We start from the raw sequence: 25,039 nt of genomic DNA on the forward strand, positions 1-25,039 counted from the left end.
ACTGTCCCTTTTTTGTATATAAGTGTCAGACTCACCCCCATTGAGTTGCAGAATCGCTAGGAATCTAGCCCATACTATTGGCCTTACAATAACCTTACCACTTTGACTGGAAGAAGGTTTGAGTGCCTGAATTCTTTCTAGGCGGATGCTGCCCTGTGCCCTGACATTTCAGAGTCCCCAGCAACCCTAGACTGCATCACCACCACCAGGTAAGCAGGCAGGCTAGCTTAGCCAGAGCAGCCAAGGCCCCTGAGGGAAAGATAGAAAGGGGCCTGTGTCAGTCAGGTGGGCCGGATGACCACTACCTTCCATCAGATGCCAGTGGAAGGGGCCCAAGGAAGAGCAGGACCATTCAAGCTATGACCCTGCTTCTGGTCTGGCCTCTGCATTTGCAACCCCCAAATTCTCAGCTTCTAGAGCTGCTGAGACCCAGCAAAGAAAGTTCTCAATACCAAGGTCTTTAGCACTGGGGAAAAGCCATGAGGAGGAGGGAGAATTTGGTGAATGGCCACATCTTTTCCATTATTTGCCACAGGTTAACCTTCTTTTGGATATCTTTGACCCAGTAACATCATCACTGGAAAGTCTCATTATCTTGAAAGATTGAATCAAACTTGGTACTCACACCTTGGAATAACTAGGTGACACTGTAATAGATGAGACTCTGGGCCTGCAGTCAGGAAGACTTGTCTTCACAAATTCTAATCTGGCCTCAGACACTTAATAGTTATGTGACCCTGGGCAAGTCACTTTGTTGAGGTTTAGGGGTTTAGGGGTGCTGGGACCCCACAATCACAACACATGGGTTCTGCCCAAAGAATTCGACCCAAGCCTTCTTTCAGTCAAAGACAAGGTTTATTAGAACATCCGTCATATTGGGCAGACTCTTAAGGAGTCTGAACATTAGTGAACTATTGGCTAGATTATAAGAATCTGAGCAGTGGCTAGATTTTAAGAATCTAAACCCATGGCTAGAGTATAAGAATCTAAGCACCTTAATCGAGACAAGATGGATTTTATATACGGAAAGACTATGGGAGGGATCTAGGAGTGGCTAAGTAGTCTATGAGGTAATGGAATTCCAGGGACCTGGACCACAAGGCCAAGGGAGAATGGAGAAGTGGTCTGGGGCCACAGGGAGCTCCACAATGAAAGGCCAGTTGATGGGATTATAGCCTCAGGGGAACACCAGAGATTTGGCCATGTGGGAAAGTCCAGGGTTATTCCCTTTTGAGGTCTAGATCCCATCCTCATCATTCCCCCCTCAAACAAGTGGGACCACAATTCTTTTGGGGTAAGGGTGAAGGTCTCATCTTCTGAAACTGCTTCCTGCTGGCAAGGGGCTTAGAGCTGTCCCTGCCTTGAGGGGGTCCCAAAGAGGAGGTTGACTGGAACCAAGCACAGACTGCATCCAAGGAATGATGGGGAGACATTGGCTGTTATCCACTGTTTGCTACCGACTGTAGGTAAATGGCCTGTAGTCTGGAAGACACAAATCTGACAGAAAAGACTGCAGGGTCCAGATATAAAGCAGGGACTAGATATAGGGCCCAACTTTGAGAGGATAAAACATCCTTAGCTCTGTTTGGATTCAGATAATTCAGTTTTCCAAACATGCAGTATCAAATCCACCTCATAGCCAGACTCAGGCCAATTCTGCTTTTAAAGGAGTTTTTTTCTTCTGTGAATTTTTGTAACTCTTTTACTATGAAGTCAGTTCTGTTTTTAAGGAGTTATTTTCTTCAGTACTTTTTTGTGCCTTTTTTACCAAACTATTAATTTTCTTTTCATATTTTTTCTTGGATCACTCTTATTTCTTTCCTCAATTTTTTCTCTACCACTCTTATCTCTTTCTTTATTCTTTCAGGAATTCTTGTTGGGTTTGGGTTCAACCAGCATTTTTCTTTGAGGCTTTGGTTGTAGATGTTTTTACATTGTTGGCACCTTCTGACATGCTTTTTCATTCTGTTGTTTTCAGAGCTAGTTCTGGGAAGTCTGCAAGTTTTTGTTGTTTCCAAGGTGGTGTGATGCAGAGAGAGGTGTGGTCACTTCTCTCCTAGTCTGTGCTCAGGTCTTTACCAAGGAAGGGCCTCTAATCATTTGAAGCTGCATATGTAATTGCTCTTCTTTGTCTTAGAACTGCAATCAGGGCTCCTGCCCCCTTGTGACTGACCACCAGTGCTCCTCTCCCCTTGTAACTGTGATCCAACTATATATGGGTAATAGAGTAGCCAGGCAGCACCAGCTATACCCAGTGCCAGCAAAGGTTCCCCTGTAATCTCTTTCTGATCATTTGTCTGGCTTCCTTACTGTCTCTGGGTTGAGAGCATCTGAAGCTGCTGCTGCTGCTGTGGCCACTGTTGCTGCTACCTCAAAGTGTGTGGGCTCTGGATAGACTTCTACCCTACCTCCACCCTGGTGTTACAGACATCTCCTGCCTACCTCTTAAGTTTCCTCAGGCCAGAAAAATGTCTCACATTGACTTTTTGTTGGCTCTGCTGCTCCAAAATTTGATTTTTGTTGTTTCATTTTTTAAAAAGTGACTTGATAAAGCAAAATTCAACCTTTAAGATTTTCCTCCAACAAAGTATCTCTCATGTATATTTTAAGTCCATGTAAGATTCCTTAATGAAGTAATTCATGACGTACATTATTCAATACACTACATATCATCATTGCCAAGTGAAGTATAAAACAGGGAGACATGTGCTTGCCACAGGTTTTTACTATTCTCATGGGAAATGTTGAGTAATGGAGTCCAAATGGAAGAGTGAAAATCTATGATTTTGAGGCCTTCCAGATGTTCCTAACATTATAGTGATTATATCAAGTATCAGACAACTACAGAACTTCTTCAGTGAGGTCCACTACCACACAAGTGTTCCTCACAGGCAAAACACAATGAGTAAAGAATGACTTTTTTCTAGACTGTGCTATGCAGGTGAGTACACAAGTCATGTTAGACTATCAGTGAATATATCTTAAAATAGTCTGATAGATGGACAGTGATCTGTGTCCATAGGTTCAATGGACAGAGAAAATCAGGTTGACTTGCCTTTGAAAGACTACCATATGCTTTCAATAATCCCCTGTTGCACAAATCAGTCTTTTAACACCAGTATTTATGTGGTGATACATTATGATGGCAAATAATGGAATTCTACCATACAAAGAAGTAAAATCAAAAGACAGTGTTGGCTCTGCACATTGCCAATGGCAAATTGGTGCAAGACTTGGTCTGAATGATATGCAGAAAAATAAAAGGGGATCTGAGCTATTTAGCAAAAGGAAGACATAGCAGGTGGCGAGAGAGCCCAGTTACTGCATTGGTCCCTGTCAAATGTTAAAAGACCTCAAAGAAGGCCCCATATGTATTGGTTAGTTTCTCTTTGGAGATTTAATGAAACTATGTAAACAAGAGTTGAACAGGACACAAGAAAATGTGGGTAGTTTGGTTCTTTACCACTGAAAGAAATATACATATTGAAATTATGTATCTAATAAGATCTAATAAGAAGGTTCTAATAAGTTGGAATGATAATTGGAACACATTGAGTTGTTGACATGATTTATCCCATCCACCCCTAAAATGTAGTAATAGCATTTCCAAACATCAAACACAGGCTTGGTCATGTTTCAGAGTGGGTTCAGTGAACTTTATATTTGATTGTGTGATTTTTGGGGCTAATTTTGATTGTAAATGACATGGCTTGGTAATGAACCATATGCTGTGTTACCTTTTCCTTTCTATAGCCCCCATTAGGATGGCATATAGATGATTACAGGATTATAAATTTTAATGTAGAGGGGACCTCTGGTGACATCCAGTTCAACCCTTTCTACAGATGAGGAAATTGAGGCCCAGAGAAATGAAGCAATTTACCTTACCATCATTAGTGACAGACCCAGTATTCAAACCCATATCCTCTAATTCTGTGTGTATCTTGTACATATTTAGATACTAATATGTCTCTCCCATTAAAATGTGAGCTCATTGAGCACAAGGACTGGATTTTTGCCTTTTTTCGTATCCCCAGCCCTTAACACAGTGCCTGGCACATAATAAATCCTTAAAAACTGCTCATTGACTGACTGACTGACTCTAACTCCAAATCCACCTGCCATTTGGAAGTTTTGTTTTTTACTTTCTGAAATGTCTCCATTCCCTCTGCAACAACCCATTTATTACACTGAGCAGATTCCATGTAGGAAGACTCTATTTTGATAAAGAGCAGGGAAACTTGAATCAACTCACTACATTGCCTTTTTCCTTCATTTTCCATGCTGTGGATTCAGAGAAGAGCAGGCCATCATCTCCATGGATTTTCATTTTGTTTTGTTTTAAATGGATCGTGCCATGTGTGTTGAAAAGAAAAAAAAAGATGTTCCAAGTAGATTGTTAGGTATGTTCTTATCTCAGAATGCATATTTTGCTCATCTGCCTGTAATCAGGACCTCTAGTCAACTCCTTATTTTCTAACTTAACTGTAACATATAGTTATATGTTATTAACTTAACTATAACACCTTTTTTCCTCAGAAGAGCTTGAGTGAGCTTAGGGAGAGTTCCCTATTATTTCCTCCTGCCAGCTGACCCAAGGACAAATGTCCCTTACATTATATCCTGCATGTGATCCTAAGGGGTTGTCTGCAAATCAAATTTTTTTTGGTGAATTAAATCTCCTTTCCTTAACTTAGGTTATAATTTCAGAGATAGTTAATGTTCATTTTTTCCTTAATTACTGTTGTATTAAACATTATGACTATAAGATTTTGTACTTTCTCTGCTCCCTAGAATAATTATGTATAAGCAAACAATTAGACCTATTAGGAGAGCTTTCTGACTTAAATGAATTAAAGAAAATTTTGCAATACAAATCTTCTGTCCTTTTTCTTTCCCATCCATTCTTCCTCCTACTCCTAAGACACATAGACCCCTAATTTATATATGGTAGAAGTTTGGATTTCCTTCTCTTGGTTTTCTTAAATGATGTGGGACACATTGCTCTGCTAGTAGGGACACTCATTTCACTACTGTGCTGACTACTTCGGCCATTTATTAATCCATCTGAATTAATACTGTTGTGGTTGCCTGATGGTTTGGTTCAAGAAGTGCCACCCAATGACATCCTCTAGCCCCTAAAAATATCCTAACCACACATTGCCATAACAAATCCATCATTTGTGTTTTATCCTTTATTGTTAAGGCACTTGATTGACAGGAGTCTCATGTTAAAAATTAAATATTCTTACAAAAAATAACTGTATAAGAAGAAAAGTTACTTTCATATGTTATACTTCTGTCAGAAAATAAGGAGCTGACTAGAGGTCCTGATTACAGGCAGATGAGTAAAATATGTATTCTGAGATAAGAACATACCTAGCAATCTACTTGGATCATCTTTTTTTTTTTTTCAACACACAAGGCAGGATCCATTTAAAACAAAACAAAAATCCGTGGGGATGGCAGCCTACTCTTCTTAATAACTCATCAACCAGTATACCTTATCCTGAATTAGTCAATCATATTACCTAGCAGAGAAAGAGAAAATAAGAACTAGAAGAGGTAAGTTTTGATAGGGAAGAAGATGTAGTAAGGGGACTGAATCCAGAGCGTAAGTATGGCTTGGGAAAAGCTAGAGTTGGGGGTTCTTAGGAGATGGTTGGCAGCTTGGAATAGAAGTTGGGAAAGACTGAGAGAAAAGAGGACATACCACATTTTGTCTGTAACCAGCCCTGTTTGTTAAGTAATTTCTCCCCACCTTGGATTATACTTAAAGGTTAAGGATTCTATGTCATATAGATAGAGATGTTAATTTCTTAAGATTCCAGTGAATTCCTTTACATGTGGCAACATTTTTCAGTAGCAATGTAATGGAAAGAATACAGATTGGGTAGTTGAAGACCTCAGGCTTATTCCCAGCTATGCCACTTATTGTCCTGTGTGACTCTGGGAAGCTCATTTAGCCTTTCTGAGCCTCAGTTTCATCATTTGTAAAACAGGGAAAGTAATACCACCCTGCCAAGCTCACAGGGTTCTGTCAAGCTGAAATGCAATAATATATATAAAGATGTTTTGGAGATATCAATGTTGCTAAAGATTAATGTTATTTTGGAAAGCACTTGGTAAAAGTTAAAGTGCTTTTTATATATGTGACATTATGTGATAAGGTATATAGTGTGGCAAAAAGAATATTGAACTCGAAGGAGGGATGCCTGGGTTCAAAATCTGGTTTTGTGACTATTGGGCAGATCATCTGACCTCTCAAAACCTCTGCCTCTTTAGTTATAAAATGAGGAAAAGTATACTTACCTTATCAGGGCTATATAAGTAAAGTATTTTATGATACTTGGGTTTGTAAACTGGGATTTCCTGGGCATCCATGAACTTTGAATGGAAAAAAGTCAGCTTGATTTTCACTAACCTCTAACTGAAAATTATCATTTCTTTCAATTATTTAAAAACACTTTTCTGAGAAAAGTTTCAGAGGTTTCACTAGGCTGTCAAAGGGATCCATGATAACAAAAAAAGTTTAAGAATCCCTGCTTTAAATGCTATATAAATGTGAAGAGGAAGACCTGAGTTTGATTCATACCTCAAATACTTCCTAGTTATCTAACCTTGGGAAAGTCATTTGACCCCTCTTAGCCTCTGTTTCCTCATCTGTAAAATGGGGATGATAATAGCAGTAACAACCTTCAAGGGTTGTTGTAACGTTCAAAGGAGATAAACATTAAAGGACCACATAAATCCTTCTTGTTGTTCATCACAATTTATCTCTAGAAAGATTGAACAGCACCTTTGAGTCACTGTGGGCAGGATGTTTAATATGAGTCTTTCAGACATTGAATTATTTCCTTTCAGCATTTTGTATCGATTTTGTGACATTGTTAACTCCATTTTTTAGGTAATAACCACATGAAGGAGGAAAACTATGGTGCTGCAGTGGGCTGCTATACACAGGCCATAGAACTGGATCCAAATAATGCAGTTTATTATTGCAACAGGTAAAGAGGCATTTTATTGCAAGCAGTTTAAAACTCTAAACTTTGGATATAAAACTATGGAAGAGAAAGTTGACCTATGAATCAGAAACTTTTCAAGTCTCCTGTACTTGTTGACATTATCTAACAGAGGTGAGCTTTTGGGTTGCAGGGGCAGAGCAGTGAAGAAAGCATCAGCAATCCGGGATGGCTAATGCTTTCCTGAAGCTGGGCTTTAAAGGCTCCAGGCTCCATTTCCTGTGTTCAAGTCCAAAGACCTCTAGCTTAGTTTCTTAGTTCAGCCTGTGGAATTTTTATTTTAAAAAAAGCTATGCAATCCCTGGGATCAGATAATACTTAATACAGGAAATTCTGCCCCTTTGGTATAGCCCAAAAATCTCAATATTAAAGAGGCAAGAAATAGTTTTAATTATGAATAGCCTATGGCCCCTATTTGAAAATTTAAGAGAGGTCGGCTGGCCCAGATAAGCTTATTATTTATAATGAGATTAGGAATCCAGGACTGTTATGTGTCTGGCAGTGTGATGTTAAGTATAGCCAAGAATCTTTCCACGCTTGACATTCATTCAGCTCTCATTAAATCTGGAATCTATAATAATAGTACTCTTGCATTTAAAATAGTACCTTTCCCCCAAAGGAGTCCAGTAAGAGAAGAGTATTTAATTTACAGTAATTAGAATATTTTATTCTTATGTTTAAACTGGTATTGAATAAAGCTTGAGGATGGCTTCCAGTCTTTTAGGTGAGGCTTTCCTAGCTCAAATATCTATAAATATCTCGATAGACAGTTGTCCTGCCAGCTCCCCCATGCCATTTCTTTCTCAGCCAGCTGGCTACTATCATTTGGAGGCTCAGATGAACAGATACAAATATCCCTTTTAAGATTCCTTTTTATGGTCTTATTCATAATCAAAATACTTCTCACATGTCATCCTTTTTTTTTTTTTAACAGTGAGTCTGTTTTCCATTTTACTGTGTGGGGTTCTTAAAAGAATAAAAAACCAATAAACAGGTTTCCTTTCACCTTCATTGGTCAAAATCCTCTCTGTCCTTCAAGGCCTACCTAAAATTGTACCTGTACTGTGATGCTTTTGCTGAATACCCTAGCCAACGGTGAACTTTTCACTCATCTTAACATGTCTAGGACATGTATAAGCCATGTCTATACATAGCACTAGTTTTTGTTTGTTTTAGACCAGACTTGTGATTTCAATCAATGTGGGGAACTCCCAGATTTAAAATTCCTTCCTTAATACAAATCAGCAACAAGTCTGTAACTAATAGTCTTGGAGTTGCCTGTAGCACTTAAGTTGTTCAGTCGTTTCAGGCATATCTGAGTCTTTATGACCCCAGTTGGGGTCTTCTTGGCAAAAATACTGTAGTGGTTTGCATTTCCTTCTTTAGCTCATTTTACAGATGAGGAAACTGAGGCAAATGAAGTTAAGTGGCTTTCCTAGGGCCACACAGCTAGTAAGTCTCTGAGGCCGAATTTGAACTCAGGTCTTCCTGATTCCAGGTCCAGCACTCTGAGCATTTTGCCACCTAGCTGCACCAAAAGGTTAAGTGACTTACCCTTCCCTAGCCACACATCTTATATTTGTTACATTTTCTTTGTGCTTCCAGGGCAGCTAGATGGTGCAGAGAATAGAGCGCCATACCTGAACTCATCTTACTTAGTTCAAATCTGGCCTCAGATACTTACTGGCTATGTGACCCTGGGCAAATCACTTAACCCTATTTGCCTCAGTTTCCTCATCTGTCAAATGAGCTGGAGGAGGAAATGGCAAACCACTCCAGTATCTTTGCCAAGAAAACCCCAAATGGGGTCACGAAGAGTCAAACACAACTGAAACGACTAAACAACAACAACAACAACAACAGTGTGTGCTTCTACGGCCATTCCTCCTTTTACTATACCGTGATGCTTCTCAGTCACACATATTGGCTATGTGTGTACAGTGTAACCTGTATGGTTGTATATTATCATTATTTGTTGACATGCAGTTTATCTCCTTAATTTGAAAGCTCTTAGAACCCAGAGATCATGTCTTATGCTTCTCTGTACACAGTATAGAGCCTCACACTTGGCCAAAACTCAGTAAGTATTTATTGAATAAATGAATAGTTATGTAGAAAACATTGAGACAAAGCCCCTGCTCACAAAGCTTCCATCTTGGTTAAAAAAAGAAACAAACAAAGATCTACACAATTTTATCTACTCTGTCGTTCTCTGATTCGCATGTGTATGTCTTAAAATATTGTTAGAGAGTAATATAGGGATAGGGACTAGATCTGTGATTTCGCTGGCATGGGAAACTCCCTGATGAGGACATTCCTTCTACCAGTGTAAGTCAGTAGCTTTCTGTAACTTAAAGTCAGAGATTTGTCTGAACACTGAGGGGTTAAGTGATTTGGTCAGAGTTACACAGTATCTGTCTGAGGCAGGACTTGAACCCAGATTTTCTTGGTTTCCAAGACAGCATTCTATCAACTATGCCATCCTGAAGTATGTAATAAAGCGCTGATTTTGTTTTTGATTTTTTTCCCTCTAACTAAATTGTAAGCTCCTGGAATGCGAGGGTTTCTTTGTGGAATATAAATTCTAACTGCAACTCTCTCTCTCTCTCTCTCCCTATCTATCTATCTGTCCATCTTTCTTAATTTTGGAGGCAGTCAGGCTCAAGTAACTTGCCCAGGGTCACATAGCTAGTAAGTATCTGAGGCTGGATTTGAACTCAGGTCCTCCTGGTTCCAGGGCCATGCTCTATCCACTGCACTACTTAGCTGACCCAACCCTGTGCACTTAGCAGGGTGCGATGCACATAATAGAAACTCAGTACTTGATGGATGAATGAATGAATAGTAGAAACAATAAATAAAAAATACAACACAAGAAAATCAGCTTGGACTGGAGTAATTAGGTTTTGTAATTTGGCATCACAGAGTAAGTAGGCGGGGCATAAACAGGCGTCTAAGGTAGTTAGATTCAATAAGCAGATGTCATCCATTACAGATAAGGAAATGGAATAGCAGAAACAAAAAAAGACAATTTTGAATAGTGTAATAAGGAAGAGTAATGGCATTACTGTGTCCTCGGGATATCTTGGTCCATTAACTCTTATTTGGGTTTATAATTTCGAAAGTGATAAGCACAGACTCACCTTTGAATCCCAAATGCATTTATTAAAACACTAACCTTATGAAGTGGCATGAGAATCATATTTATAGATATATGCATATAAATATATAATACATAGTGCTTATGTGTTGCTATCACATGACATTGAAAGAATATTGCTTATGTTTCTACTACTCATGCGCTGATGTAGCATTAGAAGGATATTACTCTTGTGACATTGCAAGGTGGATACTTTTGTATCTAGGCTGATGTTCTTTCTTTCTTAGCTAATCCTCAGCTGAAAATTTCAACATAGATGTCCTGGACCCCAGTCTCCCTGTCTCTGGAAATAGAGTCAGATTTTAATCATTTGAGTTGCAGTCAGGTACCATTTAGGTGAATGACTGCAGACTGAATGACTCTAGTGGGCCACTATGGTACTGAATTTTACAATATTCTTGGAGGACCTTGCAGCTCTCAGTTCATTCTTTGCTTCCTTCCTTCCTTTTCCCTCCCTCTTTCTTTCTTTTTTTTTGGGGGGGGGGAGGTGTGTTTCCAAGTTTATTGGAAAGAAAGCAAAAATAAATAAATATTAACCATCTCCTCTTGGTGTTTTGAAGTTCATCCGAACCGTGGGCTGGGTAACTTGCAGGTTGGACAAACTGTCAAAGCCCAGAAGTTTCAACATTTCTTTGGTATTAGGGTCTACTTCAATGATGTCCTGAATCAAAGCAGAGACCTCAGGGCTGGAGCTGTCCCTCCTTTCTCTTTCTTCTTTCTGCAATTTAATGGCAATGCCTCTCATAAGGCCTCTCTAGATCTGCTTCATCAGATGAGTACCATATCCCGAGATCTTGTTGTGGGGCGTCTTGCCGGGGATGGTGGCGATCTCCGTATGCATACAAGCTTGTTGGTGTGAAAGTTGTTGCCCAGGCTTATATAGTACTTTTCAGTGATGACCTGCACTATCTTTTTCATGGTCTTGGTCCAAATGTGACCCATGTTGGCTCTGAGGGGTGAAAGGCCCAATTGTTGCTTTCAAAGATTTGTGCCTTCCTTATTGGTTGACAGAGCTTATGCCATGCTTGTAGAATATCCTGGAAAGTGTTGGTCAGTCAACTGAGAGGATTCCCAGTGGTAAGCTCTGGTCAATCAAGCTGGGAGTAGGAGATGAGGAGCACCTGGGTGCTCTTCCCCCAATGGCCAGAATGAATATATGACTATTATAAGGTCAGTAGCAGTTGAATGTATGTGATAAGTATTTAGAGCAGGGGTTCTTACCCATTCTTGCATCATAGACCCTTTGGCAACTTGGTGAAGCTTATGAACAAACTTCCTCAGATTAATGTTTTTAAAAACAGCTCATAATTGATGGAAATGCTGTATTTCCATTAGAGATTAGTGAAAATAAAGATGTATTTTCTCTCCCCAAGTTTGCAGACCCCCTGAAATCTGCCCCTAGTAGCCCCTAGTTGAACATATTACAAACTCAGGTAATTGATCTCCCAAGAACATAGGCATACCTTGTAAGTTTGCCCACAGTCTTCTCTGTCCTATGGGCTTTAATGTATGGCACACATCTGCCTAGGAGATTGGGGACTTTGTATTTTGGATCAACCCTACCTCTCACTATCACTTGTCTGTAGCTGCTTGATTAATGCTTATTTGGAGGAAATCCTACAGTTCCCTACTTCATCATTCTTGTTGCCATTCAGTCACAGAGCCCTGGATCTTTCTTGAAAACCAATGGAAAGACTTGTGTGGTGGTCAGAATATGTATTTTGTTAAGAGTGTTCACTAATCCCTGATGTACTTCATATTTAGTTGAGAAATTAATTGAGAAGGATTTTAGGCACCACTTGAGTGTTTTTTCTGCCCTGTTTGCTATAAACATGGAACACTTGGAAACCATTTTTGTGCTTTCCATCTAACAAGTTAAAGCTATTAGAAGTACTTACCAAGATACGATAACACTGAATGCATTATTGCACTGAAATTTCATTAGTTCTGCCCTGATAAGCAGACAGTGCATGCAGAGACAGCAGATCACATTGTTATTCAATTCAGATGTCATTATGTTTGGCTTCACCACAGAGGAGCTACAAATATAGCCTCCTATTCTATTCCTGGCCTTTGATGCTTACTCTTCTCTCTATACTTTGCACTTAGATACAGCTGAGCTCTACAAGGAGCTCTTTCCCAAGCCAGTCAGTTGGTGAGCTTACAGGCTGTCACAATGGAAGGAAGCATAGATCTGCTTATTGTACTCGTACTGAAAATTTTTTTTTTTAACAAGGGGATAAAAAGAGTTGAGAACACATTATTCCTGAGCTCCTTCTGTGAGCCTGCCAATCCTAATCATATGCTCTAGAAAGATATTAGACACATTGAGCTGATGGAGGTCATAAGATCATACGTTGAGAGTTGGGAGAGATCTTAGAGATCATCAAATTCAGCCCCCTCATTTTTCCTTTCAAGAGACGAGTATAAGAGAGGCTAAGTGAATTGCCAGAGGTCACACAGGTAATAAGAGAGTGGGCCCAGATTTGAGCCTGGCTCTCTTGATTCCAAATTTCATGCTGTTTCGGCTATAAGTGACTTTCCTACACTTCCCCGTATGAACTTTTTACAAAAAAAAAAAAATTATTAAAGATGTACCATGATGACTTCTCATTGACTATACTTTTTTCACATTAAGGAGTGTGATAACTTTGGTCTTCCTTGAGGATTTTAATGGAACAACTTCAAGTATTCATCATTCTACCTGCTGAAAAAAAAAACAGGTTTCATTTATCAAATTGCATATTGTCAGAAAGCTTTTATATCTTACTTGAGAGGCAATGGAATTCTATTGACGAGCAAACTGATTACAGGTTATATCCTTTCTAAATTATTTTGAGTACCTTCTAAATGTGTTGTATCAGGATGACTTTTTTTTTTTTTGCTGGTAAGAAACTTTTTGGTTATTCATTTGGTTATTCATTTATTTGGAGTCTTGTATACAATATCAGGGGAAGGTACACAATGACAGCTCTCAAGCTTTGGGGAGAATTTTGTTTGGAAGCCATTACTGAAACCATGACTCTTTCTTTCTCACATTTCAAGATGAGTCATGTGGTGCCAGGTTTGGCTTGAAGCTGTTGCAATGGCCCTTCTCTGAATCTTTTGCTGGAAATATTGGTCAACTCTGAGAGTTTGGAGAAAAGAAAAAGGATTTTGTCTGTCAAGGTGCCCATAGCCCATGATTGACAGAACTGAGTTTTGAAATTGATCTGTCAGTGATCCCTATATTACATTGTCACATGACCGTGCATTAATCTAAGACTATCTTCAATTTTTTAAATATGTGATTTTAAGATAAAAGCTGGTAAATTAAATACTAATTACTTTTTGAAATTATGTTTTCATAAGTCTTAAATTAGGTCAGATTATTTGATGGAAATTTCAGAAATTCAGAATAATGTCAACAGGCAATCACAATTTACAAAATTTATGCGAAAACTAGGTTTTATTACAAGAGAAATGAACATGCATGTGGAACCCAAAGAGTTCACAATCCATACAGAAGTATGCATTTTTATAACAGCAATAAAGAGGGCTTTATTTGATATTTAAATGTTGTTAGTAATGGTTTCTGAGATTCAGAATACCAGGAGTTTTATTCCAACTTTTTTTTAAACCTTAGTCATAAAGCTTCAAGCTTTTAACATGCTTTAAATGTGTCATCATCCAGTGTCCCAATGCCCAGGTACAGTTAGAATTACTGTTCTACTAAAAGTTACATTTTGCCCAAGGAAACATCTAAAGTCAAGTGATACTCAGAACCAAGACTGTCATTCCTCTACGTTCTTGGTTTCACTTTGTTTTTGAGACTGAGTCTCTCTATTTTGTCCAAGCTGAGAGTACAGCAGCCATGAGCCTGATCTCATTACTATTTGGCATGGAAGCTTTCACCTAATCTCCTTCTGACTTAGGCCAAGTCACCCCTCCTCAGGCAGACTTGTGGCCCTCTATTGCTGGGGGGTTGCCATATTATTGTTGAACTTGGTGTAGTCAGTCATCTGATCAGCTTTAGGGCTCTCACAGTTTAGAAGTCCCAAGCTCAAGGGAGCCACCAGTGGCCTGGCTTTAAAGAACCATTAGACTGCACTGAATAGGAATGTGTTTACAGAAGTAGGTTTGTTAGAGAGTGGGACATGAAATAAGAAATGCATTAGAAGTTAGTAATCCTTACATTTATATTTTGTGTTTTATGTTCATTCTGCATTTATTCCTTTAGTCCTCCATTTTAAATGGATATTAATATATTTATAAATCAGTTTGCGATCCTCAAAAGACAACATAGCTGTTTTTAATATTTGTGGTTGTTGTTGAGTCATTTTTCAGTTGTGTCTGACTCTTAATGACCCCATTAGGTGCCAAAATTATTTTTTTCTTTAAGCTATTAACAAGTTCATTCATATTTTGTTCAACAAATATCTGCTGTCTACTATGTTAAAGGCACTAAATTAAGCAATATGGAAAAAAGACACTAAATTCAGAGATGTGAGAGATACAAAGATGAATAAGGTATGGACTCTGCCCTCAAAGAATTTACAGTGTAGAAGGGAGAATAAGGCATGCACATTCTACATTTTATTACAATTACCTGTGTAAGAACAGTAAAAGAATGCTTTAGGTCTTAAGAAAAGAGAAGGGAATCATCTCCAGCTGAGCGGAATTATGTAAGACTTCATGAAGAAGGGCATTTGAACTTTGAGTTGAAAAATTGAATGGTTCAGAAGACAAAGTCCTAGAGATAGGAAAGCACGAGGCATGTTTGAGGACTAGAGAGGAGTTCAGTTTGATTGGAAAAGAAGTTACACAACGTAGGCTAGGAGGATTGGGCCAGTCAAATGATGAGTGGCTTTGAATGCCAATACTTTATTCAGTAGGCAGTAGGGAATGAGAGAGAGAGAGAGAGGAAGAGAGAGAGAGAGAGAGGAAGAGAGAGAGAGAGAGAGAGAGAGAGAGAGAGAGAGAGAGAAACAGGGCACAGGGAAGGGGAGGAGAGCGAGAGAGTGAGTGAAGACAGCGGCCACAATCATGAAATTAAAAGATGCTTGATCCTTGGAAGAAAATCTATGACAAATCTGGACAGCATACCCCAAAGCATAGATATCATCTTGCTGGCAAAGGTCTGTATAGTCAAAACTATGGTTTTTCCAGTAGCAATGTATGGCTATGAGATTTGGACTATAAGGAAAGCTGAGTGCTGCAGAATTGATGCTTGCAAGTTGTGGTACTAGAGAGGACTTTGGAGAGTCCTTTGGACAGCAAGGAGACCAAATCAATCAATACTTAAAGAAATTAACTCAGACTATTCACTGAAAGGTCAAAATACCAAAGCTGAAGCTTAAATACTTTAGCCACATAATGAGAAGACAGGACTCATTGGAAAAGACCCTGATGTTAGGAAAGATTGAAAGCAAAATGAAAAGGGGATGGCAGAGAAGGAGATGGATAGATAATGTCATGGAAACAATGAACATGAACTTGGACAGACTTTGAGAGAGAGAGGAAGGAGGATAGAAGGGCCTAGTGTGCTATGGTCCATGGGGTCATGAAGAGTTGGACTTGACTGAACAACAACAAAAACCCTTTGTAGATCAAGTGATTGACATTCATCTTTTTAGTTTTTTTTAGTTTTTTTCTGAGATGAATTTGGTCCCATTCTTGCCTTTTTACCATGACTAAATCATGTTCCCCTGATAAACATTTTCCCTTGGAAGGTATTAGGAGCCTTAAGGCTTGTGGGTTTGTGGTAAGAAATGAGAATTTAGCATGGAATAAAAATCTGTGATAGTAAAATGAAATTAACCATGATCTTTAATTAACCCCATTTTTTTTCTTGCTTTTCCCCTTTATAATTTTGCTTTTATGAGGAAATGGAACATATTTTATTATTCCTATCAAGGATTTAGCCCCCAAAGCAGCTTTTCATCCATCTTGTAGTCAGTACACATTTAGTCTAACATCCCCTGCCTGCATTTACCGTCTTATAAAGAAGTGAAGTTCAGAGAGATAACACTGAGACCCTACCCCAGAGCCCTCAGTCATCAGTACGAGATCGGCTGTTCTTACTTTTTATGGTACAACAACAAACAAACAAACGTTTTAGAAAGTTGTACAATTACACAGAAACTAAAAGGTTAACCCATAGTTCCATCTCACTGCCTGAGTCTTCCAGTTAATAGGGGTTTCAGTCTACCTGGGTGCAGGTTTATAATGGCCGCTGCACTATCTGTCTTGGTTTGATGATCTTCAGGCTTTGTCCTTTTTAGAGGTTTGGTTTCTGACATCCTTTTACATTTCTTATACTGTCAAACACTTGGAAGAATTTCAGAGAAATTTAGTGTACAAGGCAATGTCCATAGCAAACATTTACCACTTATAAATTAAATGTGAAGAAATTTCATGGCTGTCGTTTTAAAATGACCATAGAATTGACCTCCTTAAAATAGAACTTGTGCATTTCTTCGGTGGGGCAGAAGAGTAGAATAACACTGGGTAGTGACAGGGTCAGGAATTTACTTTGTGAAAATTTGCTTTTTACAGAATTTTCACTGGAACTTGATGGCTTTATAATTTTAAAAAATGACAGGTACTTAAAGTCTTTAGTAACTACTATCGTGGGAACTAAATACCAAATTAACTTTGTATTTAGGCTTATAGATAAAAATGAGAACTGTAGGATAAAGAAGTGAGACTTCTGTGTGAGTTATAAGAGATGCAAAAGAAAAGCTAAAACCTGATTTTGAATGTTTTTGCTCTATTGTTTTCCAAACAATTGTTGTCCAGTCATTTTTCAGTTGTCTCTTACTCTTCCGGACCCCATTCAGAATTTTCTTGGCAAAGACACTGGAGTGGTTTGAGTGGAATGAGCCTTTTCTAGCTCATTTTTACAGATGAGGAAACCGAGGCAAGCAGGGTTAGTGTCATACTCAGGGTCACACAGCTAGGAAATGTTTGAGACCAGATTTGAACTCTGGAAGATGAGTCTTCCTGACTCTAGGCCAGGCACTCTATCCATTGCACTACCTAGTTAATTTTAAAAAATGATTTAGTTGTATATATTATCACATTTGCAAAGCTCATTTTTTAATTCTGAAATTGAACTCCTGATAACAGCTGGAATGAACTGCCAGAAAGGTATAGCAAAGAAATACAAGGAAAATGCTTAGCTATGAAAACAATTGATATGTTTGGAGCACTTGGGAGCCAAAATTAGGAGGCAGCATGGCGCAGTAAAAAGAGCACTAGATTTGGAGTCCAGAATACTTGGGTTCAAATCCCAGTGGTGTTACCTTGGACAAATCACTTAATTTCCCTAGATTTCAGTTTCCTCATTTCTAAGCTGGGAGAGTTGATCTAGAGCAGAAGCAAACACATGGTCAGTAGGCCTCATGTGACCTACAACACTCTTGAGTGCTGCCTGAACCAAATTAAAATGTAATTAAGAAATATTTAACAAAATAAAAATAAAATGAAACAGATAATATTACATTTTAAAACTAAATTATGTGGCTCTATTATGTGAATCCTTCTGTATGAATTAGTGGCCCCTGTTTCTATCTGAGTATTTAACATCACTGGTGTAGAGGACCTCTGACGACCCTTCCAGGTCTCACTCAGTCTATAAATCATTGGATTCTTTGATTGTCCTCTATGCCCATTTTCCCCTGGGTTGGAAAGAAGAAAATAAGCATTTATTAATTTTGGGGGGAGGTAATTGAGGTCAAATGACTTGCCCAGGGTCACACAGCTAGTGTGGATTTGAACTCAGGTCCTCCTGATTCCAGGGCCAGTGTGCTATCCACTGCACTACCTATATGCCCTGAAGTACACATTTATTAAGCACCTACCATGTGCCACGTGCTGTGCTAAGCACTTTACTAATACTGTTTCATTTGATACTCACAACAGCCCTAGTAGGTAGGTGCTGTTATTATCTTTACTTTGCAGTTGAGGAAACTGAGGCAGGCAGAAGTTAAGTGACTTGCCAAGGGTCATAGAGCTAATAAGTATCTGAGGCAGAATTTGAACTCAGGCCTTCCTGACTCCAGGCCCAATGCTCTAGCTATTGCACCATGTAGCTGCCTCTGAATCATTCATTATTTCTAACTTTGCATCCAGATAAATGAGTCTGGAAAGCAGGTCAGCATGTATTAAAACCCTACTTTGTTATTTTCTTAGGAAAGTACCCTTCTTGTGACAATGAGGAATTTGGAATATAGCATTTGCTTTGTACTGTGTCCTGGCATGTGTTACTCATCTCTGAGAATCATGCTCTTATTCAAAGATTTTTTTTAAAGTGAACATAATTAAAGATCCAGGGCTTTAACCATTATTAGATCCATTCAAGATTAAAGCAGTAATAGTTTGTTGTACTCATGTAGCAACTCGAATAAATTGAAAGCACCCAAATGAAATTAGCTCATTAATCCTGTCACCTCTACCATTAGTGTGGGAGTGAGCCACTCTTGCTTTTAAAGCACTCTTACCTACTTGTCATTATACAATAGGACATCTCTCTATCTCTATCTATAAAGTTGGTATGGGTGGCATCAGGAGGGAGGAAAGTGCAGAAGTATTAGAGGCTGAACATGGTAACAGATGGCTGTCAGCAATCTACGGACCTATAGCTTCTTTCTTTGTCCTGGGAGAAATATCTGGAGTGTGAAAACTGTACCTCCAATACCATGCTTAGCAAGGCTTATCCTCACTCTGCTGGTGATAGAAATGGATTACTTTTATTTTACACACAATTTCATACACAGAATAATTAACTAACATAGAGGTCAGTTAATGAATGTATGGGTGAAGAATTATAGATGCTTACCTTTAATACCAGTAAAGCTGTGCCAATATATACATATACATGTACACATTTTTATGTATTGATATTGCTTCCCCAATAGGATGTAAACTTCCCACGAGCAGGAACTGTTAGATTTTTGTCTTTGTATCTCAGTGCTGAACACAGCCCTGGCCATCATGGCCTCTTTAATAAATACTTTTTTGATTCATTTGATTGTGCTTATAGAGTGAGAGTGTTGGGATTTAATAAACATTTATGGAAGCTAAAATTTTTTAAAATTAAAATATAACAAGGAACTTAAAAAAGAGAGAAAAGCTCAAATGATAGAAAATCAAGGATTTTGTTGCCAGATGGGATTGGTGTGAATGTCATTAGTAAAAGCAGAAGCATGGCAACACCGAATGTTCATTTTGAAAAGTGCTGTTTTTTAACCCTTAAATGCCTGTAGTGTACAAAGTGCTGCCTCATGACGTGCAGCAAACATCCAATCTCTGATCAAATTTTATAAGTCACAATACAAAAATCTAGTACTAAGCATGGGATTTTAGATGGTTCTGACATTGTTCAGTAAATGCCATTTAGAGAGTTTGGTATCAATATATTTTTTAAATTTTCTTCTTTTTTTTACCTCCTGTTAGATAGACCAGTCTGGTAGAATCATTCATCTGTTTTATAGCCACCTTTAGGAGGCTGCCAGACCTGCCTAAAATATGTATGAGACAATAGTGCTTTCTTTCCTGTCTAATAGTCAGATGTACACTTAGGTTGGACACAGATCCCACATTCAGTTTCTGGACCAGTTTCATCAGTGGCTCCTGAATGCCTCACCAAACAAAGGGAGGTCACCAGAAACTATCTTTTGAAGTCTGGAGATGGTATTTAAATCAAACAGAAAAGACAGAAACAGATTTAGCTTAGACCCATAGGGCAAGATGATATTTGCTCTGGGGACTCCATCAATAGAAGTACATTGCTTTTTTTGTTATGGGGATCAAATGAGATAATGTATGTAAAGTGCTTTGGGAACCTGAATGTTCAATATAAATGCTAGCTATTCTATGTGCCAAGTTAAATGCAAGATAGTTTGGGAGGAGGGAGGTCATTAGCAACTGGGGAGAAGGGAAAGGCTTCATACAGCTTGAGCTGCATGGTAAAGGAAGGGAGAGGCACTAAGAGGTGGAGGTGAGGAGGGGGTGCATGTGGAACCACCACTGTAAAGAGATGGAAGATGGTGTGTCACAGATAGGGGGAAATGGAGTTTTGTATGTGAGGTACAGAGAGAAGGCCAGTTTGACTGGATCGAAGATTGAAGGAGGGAGAGTGATGGCTGGTGACACTGGAAAGATAGATCAGGGCCAGGTTATGTAGGGCTTTAAAAGCTAAGAGACTTGAATGAACTGATGCAAAGTAAAGTTAGTAGAATGAGGAAAGCAGTATATTGTGGTAACAGAACAATAATGTTCAGTGAAAACAACCAAAATCTGTGTTGCTATAATGATGATCTTGGTCCCAGAGAAGAGAAGAAAAAAATAACCCTCTTCCCAGAGAAGTTTTCTTTTCTTTCTTTTTTTAAACATTCTTTTTAAAAATTTTGAGTTCCAAATTCTTTTCCTCCTTCTAGGCCCTCCCCCACTCTTTGAGAAGGCAAGCAATAGGATACCTATTACACATGTGAAGTCATGCAAAATATATGTCCATATTAGCCATGTTGAAAAAAAAAGTGGGGGGGGGGAGCAAGGAAAATAAAGAAAGTGGAAAAAATGCTTTAATCTGCAACCTGAGTTCTTCAGTTCTTGGAGAAGCTTTCAACCTTCTTATATCACCAGCAGTCAAGATAAGAGTGGTCTTTGGAGAGGTGGAATATTGCATATGTTGTGAAGTGTAGTGTTTTGCTTTAATGTTTTTGTCTTTGTATGTATATTACATGGGACGTTCACAGAGGGGGAGAGAGAAAGTTTCTGTGGAAATGACAATGATATAAAAAGGGAAGGGAAGGGAATAAGCATTTATATAGTTCCTATTGTGTGCCAAGCACTGTGATAAATGCTATTTACAAATATTTCATTTGAGGCTCACAACAACCCAGCAAGATAGATACTCTGATTATCCCAATTTTTCAGTAGAGGAAACTGAGGCAAAGGGAGGTTAAACGACTAGGCTCACACAACTAATAAGGTCAGATTTGAACTCAGATATTCCTGATTCCATGGCTAGGACTCTATCCACTGCACCATCAGCTGCTTCTGAAAACATAAAGGCATCCACAGCTTCCAGGTAGAAGGAGGCGATAATCCCACTGTCCTCATCAGAGTTCACCTAGGCACTGTAGGGTAGGAAGGCCATAGATAAGCTAGAATGTGTGCCCCCGGGAGGGTAACCAAGGTGGTGCAGGGCCTTGAGTGCATGTCATATGAGGATTGATTGGAAAAACTGGCTTTATTTAATCTGGAGGAGGGAAGATTCAGGAGAGACGTGATAACTCTCTTCAACTATTTGAAAGGCTTTTAAATAGAAGGGGCTTGCATTCTCCTTGTTCTCAGAGGGCAGAACCAGGAGCAGTGAGTGGAAGATGCATAGAGGCACTGCTAGGTGGTGACACTTACTAGCTGTGTGACCCTGTGTGACCCTGGGCACTTAACCCCAATTGCTTCACCATAAAAAAAAAAAAAAGGAAGAGGCAAAGAGTCAAATTTAGGCTAGATAACAGGAAAAATTTCCTAATAATTTGAGCTGTCCCAAGGTGGGATGCGCAGCCTTCACAATGTGGGGTGGGCTGTGTTCCCTCTCCTTGCAGGTCTTTTAGCAGAAGCTCAGTGGAAGCATGAGATGCACAAATTTAGAGACATCTCCATTCCAAATGTTCACACAAACTATTCATGCCCAAGCTGTGGTAGAGCTTCCGAGCTAGTGTGGGTCTAATTAGCCACAGTTGGACACACTGTACATCGACCCTGACATGGTGATGTTGTTATGAAGGACAACAACCAACTAGGTCTTCCAGCAGAGACCCTGGCCACTTCTCAGGTAGGTTATAGTGGGGATTCCTTTTGTGCTATGAGATAGACCTGATGGCCACTGAACTCCTTTCCAACTCCCAAAATTCTGTGATTAGGTAATACAGTTTGTTTTTAAATGCTGAAACTTTGGGTACAAACTTGGTCAGACAGTCCATTCACCAATGTTCTCCGGGTTCTGCCATCTAATCTACCACTGGCTTTCCTCGAAGGAATATCTGTTACTGCTTGTTCATCTCAACATCTTGGGTTTTGGTGGGCCCTGAGCCACCTAGATCTTGACCCAGCCTAGTCTTTGGTGTATTTCTTTAGATTCCAGTTTGGGTCCCATCTTTCTTCTCCTCCTCTAGAGGTTTGGGACACCCCCTTCTCTCCCCAGCCCCTGTAATTGCCCTGTTAAAGATCTTAGCTTAAGAAAGCCACTGCATCTGGGGCCATCTCCATTCATCCTGATCTGTATCTTGCCACTGGACCCAGAGGACTGTAGAGGAGAAAATGAGGCTGGTGACTTTGCGCAGCCCTCCCTCACTTAAATACAATTCACTTACATGTCATGGCATCATTTTCCTGATGTCATGGTCCTCTTCCAGAACGAAGGACAAACAACAACAACAAATGCCCTAATTGTTTCTATGCTGTCACCTCTCTTCACGGCACTCAGCAGTTATGAGAGAGTAAGGAGGACTTTCTGGGGATGTGATGGCCCTGGAGGCTGTTGACTCCAACTGCTGCTGTAGTCCAATTTTTGCTTCCCATACAGAGTATCAAATATGCCTTGTAGTGTTGCCAATTACTCAGAGATCTGCTTCAGTCAGTCAGTCAGTAAGCATTTATTAAATGCCTACTATGTGCTACTATGGTTCTGACCTAAGCCCTCTTCTCTTCTCCCTCTATATTACTTCACTTGGTGATCTTATCAGTTTTCATGGATTTAATTCCATGCTATTGATTTTCAAATCTACCTAATCTGCCCCAGACTCTCTGCTGACCTCCCATCTGGCATCTCCAACAGCCTTTCAGGTATCTTGAACTGGATGTCCAGTAGACATCTTAAATTCAACATGTCTAAAACAGAACTCATCATCTTTCTTCCTAAACTCTCTCCCCCTCTTAACTTCTCTGTTACTATCAGGACAACACCATTTTTTCAGTCCCTCTGGCTCACAACCTAGGAGTCATCCTCAGCTTCTCACTATCTCTCACTCCCCATATATAATCATACCAAGTTACCAAGGACTGTTGATTTCACCTTTCCACCACCTCTGTAATATGCCCCCTTCTCTCTTCTGACACTGCCGCTACTCTGGTACAGACCCTCATCACTTCACGCCTGGACTATTGTAATAGCCCTGCTGGTGGGTCTGCCTGCTTCATCTCTCCCCATTCCAAATCCATCCCACATTCAGCCACTCAGAAGATTTTCCTAGAGCACAGGTCTGACTGTGTTCCCCCTCCTACTCAGTAGACTTCAGTGGGTTCCTTATTGCCTCCAGGATCAAATGCAAAACCCTTTGTTTAGTGTTCAAAGCGCTTGATAACCCAAACCCCTCCTACTTTCCAGCCTTTTTACCTACTCCCCCGTGTGTGCTGTTCCACAAACAAGACACTCATCTCTCAGTTCCAGGCCTCTTCTCTGGCTGTCCCCTCATTTCTTCTTTACCTACTCTTCCTCTTTATCTCCTCCTCCTGACTTCCCTGGCTTCCTTTTAGTCCCAAATAAAATCCCCTCTTCTACAAGAAGCCATTTCCAACCCCTCTTAATTCTAGTGTCTTTTCTCTGTTAATTACTTCCTATTTATTCAGTATGTAGCTTGCTTTGTATATATTTTTTGCTTATTCTCTTCCCCATTAGACTGTGAGCTCCTTGAGAGCAGGGACTGCCTCCTTCTGTGTCCCCGGCACTGAGCACAGTGCCTGGCACATAGTAGGTTGTTAATAAACGTTTTGTTGACTGATCAACTGTCAGGCTCTGTGCTCAGTGCTGGGGATACAAAGATAAAAGACAGACCCCGCTCTCAAGTTGTTCACAGACTAATAGGGGAGACAACAACATGTATGGAAGGTCTCTAGAAGCCTCTGCTCTTGGCTGGCAGATGCTCTTGGGGGCCATGGGCATTTTATTGAATGGAGCCAGACAATACCGTCAATTCCTTGCATTCTTCCTCAGGAATCAGCCCTGACATCTCCTGCTTAAATATCTGGTTTCCTGTTTATCCTTGCCCCTTGTATTTCATCACTGCAGAAAACTCAGCTCAGCCCGGCCTTTGGTCTATGGACCCTTGGATCCGCTCTCTTCAGGCCAAGGCTTCCCCTCTCCCCCTCCCCCTTCCAAGTCCCTTTATTTTGTTCGGATCCTGATCTCCAAGATTCCTTTCCATTTTTGAGTGTAGGATTCCATGACCAGCTTGTGCTGGACTCCTGGAGGAGGGGATCAGGGATATGAGACATTCCTTCCCTTCCTTCCCACTGTGATATCGTTCCTGTTGTCATAAGGTCATCCAAATCTGCCACCTTGTGTCTTCAGAAAGAACATCTAAACCATTTCATGCAGAAATCTCTCCGTTAACTTTCCAGAGAGACTTGAAGATCTCCAGGGCGGGGGATGTCCCAGGTGACACACAGGTTCCATACAGGTGCTCAAAGGACATGGGTTTCACTTGTGAAGCCGTTCTGTTGACTTAGAAAGGAAGCTAATAAAAATCCTTATTAAGTGACTTTTAGGATGTCAAGTAGCTTGTCTTCATCTCAAGAAGTGGAGGATTCTGTTGGCTAAGAATTTGGGAATTAAGGCAGATAAGATGGATTCATCTTCCTGAGTTCAAATCTGGTCTCGGACACTTAGTAGTTGTGTGACCCTGGGCAGATCACTTAACCCAGCTTGCCTCAGTTTCCTTATCTGTAAAATGAGCTGGAGAAAGAATGGCAAACCATTCCAGTATCTTTGCCAAGAAAACCCCAAATGGGGTCACAAAGAATCAGACATGACTGAAAAATGACTAAATAACAATATCTGTCAACTCACCTGTCCATTCATAACAAGTTG

At 39.7% G+C, this 25,039-nt stretch overlaps 1 protein-coding gene and 1 pseudogene across 2 annotated transcripts in view; one reads left to right on the forward strand and one right to left on the reverse strand.

Annotated features, from left to right (window-relative positions):
* SGTB (small glutamine rich tetratricopeptide repeat containing beta) overlaps window positions 1-25,039 on the forward strand; it is an 84,928-nt gene that overhangs the window by 39,439 nt on the left and 20,450 nt on the right. For both annotated transcript variants that reach the window (XM_027863557.1, XM_027863556.1), the window contains exon 5: window positions 6,908-7,007. In XM_027863557.1, coding sequence (XP_027719358.1) covers window positions 6,908-7,007 — 100 coding nt within the window. The remainder of the gene's footprint in view (window positions 1-6,907; window positions 7,008-25,039) is intronic.
* Window positions 10,715-11,124, reverse strand: LOC114044061 (annotated as a pseudogene).

This window comes from Vombatus ursinus, unplaced genomic scaffold, assembly GCF_900497805.2.
Source record: "Vombatus ursinus unplaced genomic scaffold, bare-nosed wombat genome assembly UNPS02014772.1, whole genome shotgun sequence".
Classification (NCBI taxonomy): Eukaryota; Metazoa; Chordata; class Mammalia; order Diprotodontia; family Vombatidae; genus Vombatus; species Vombatus ursinus.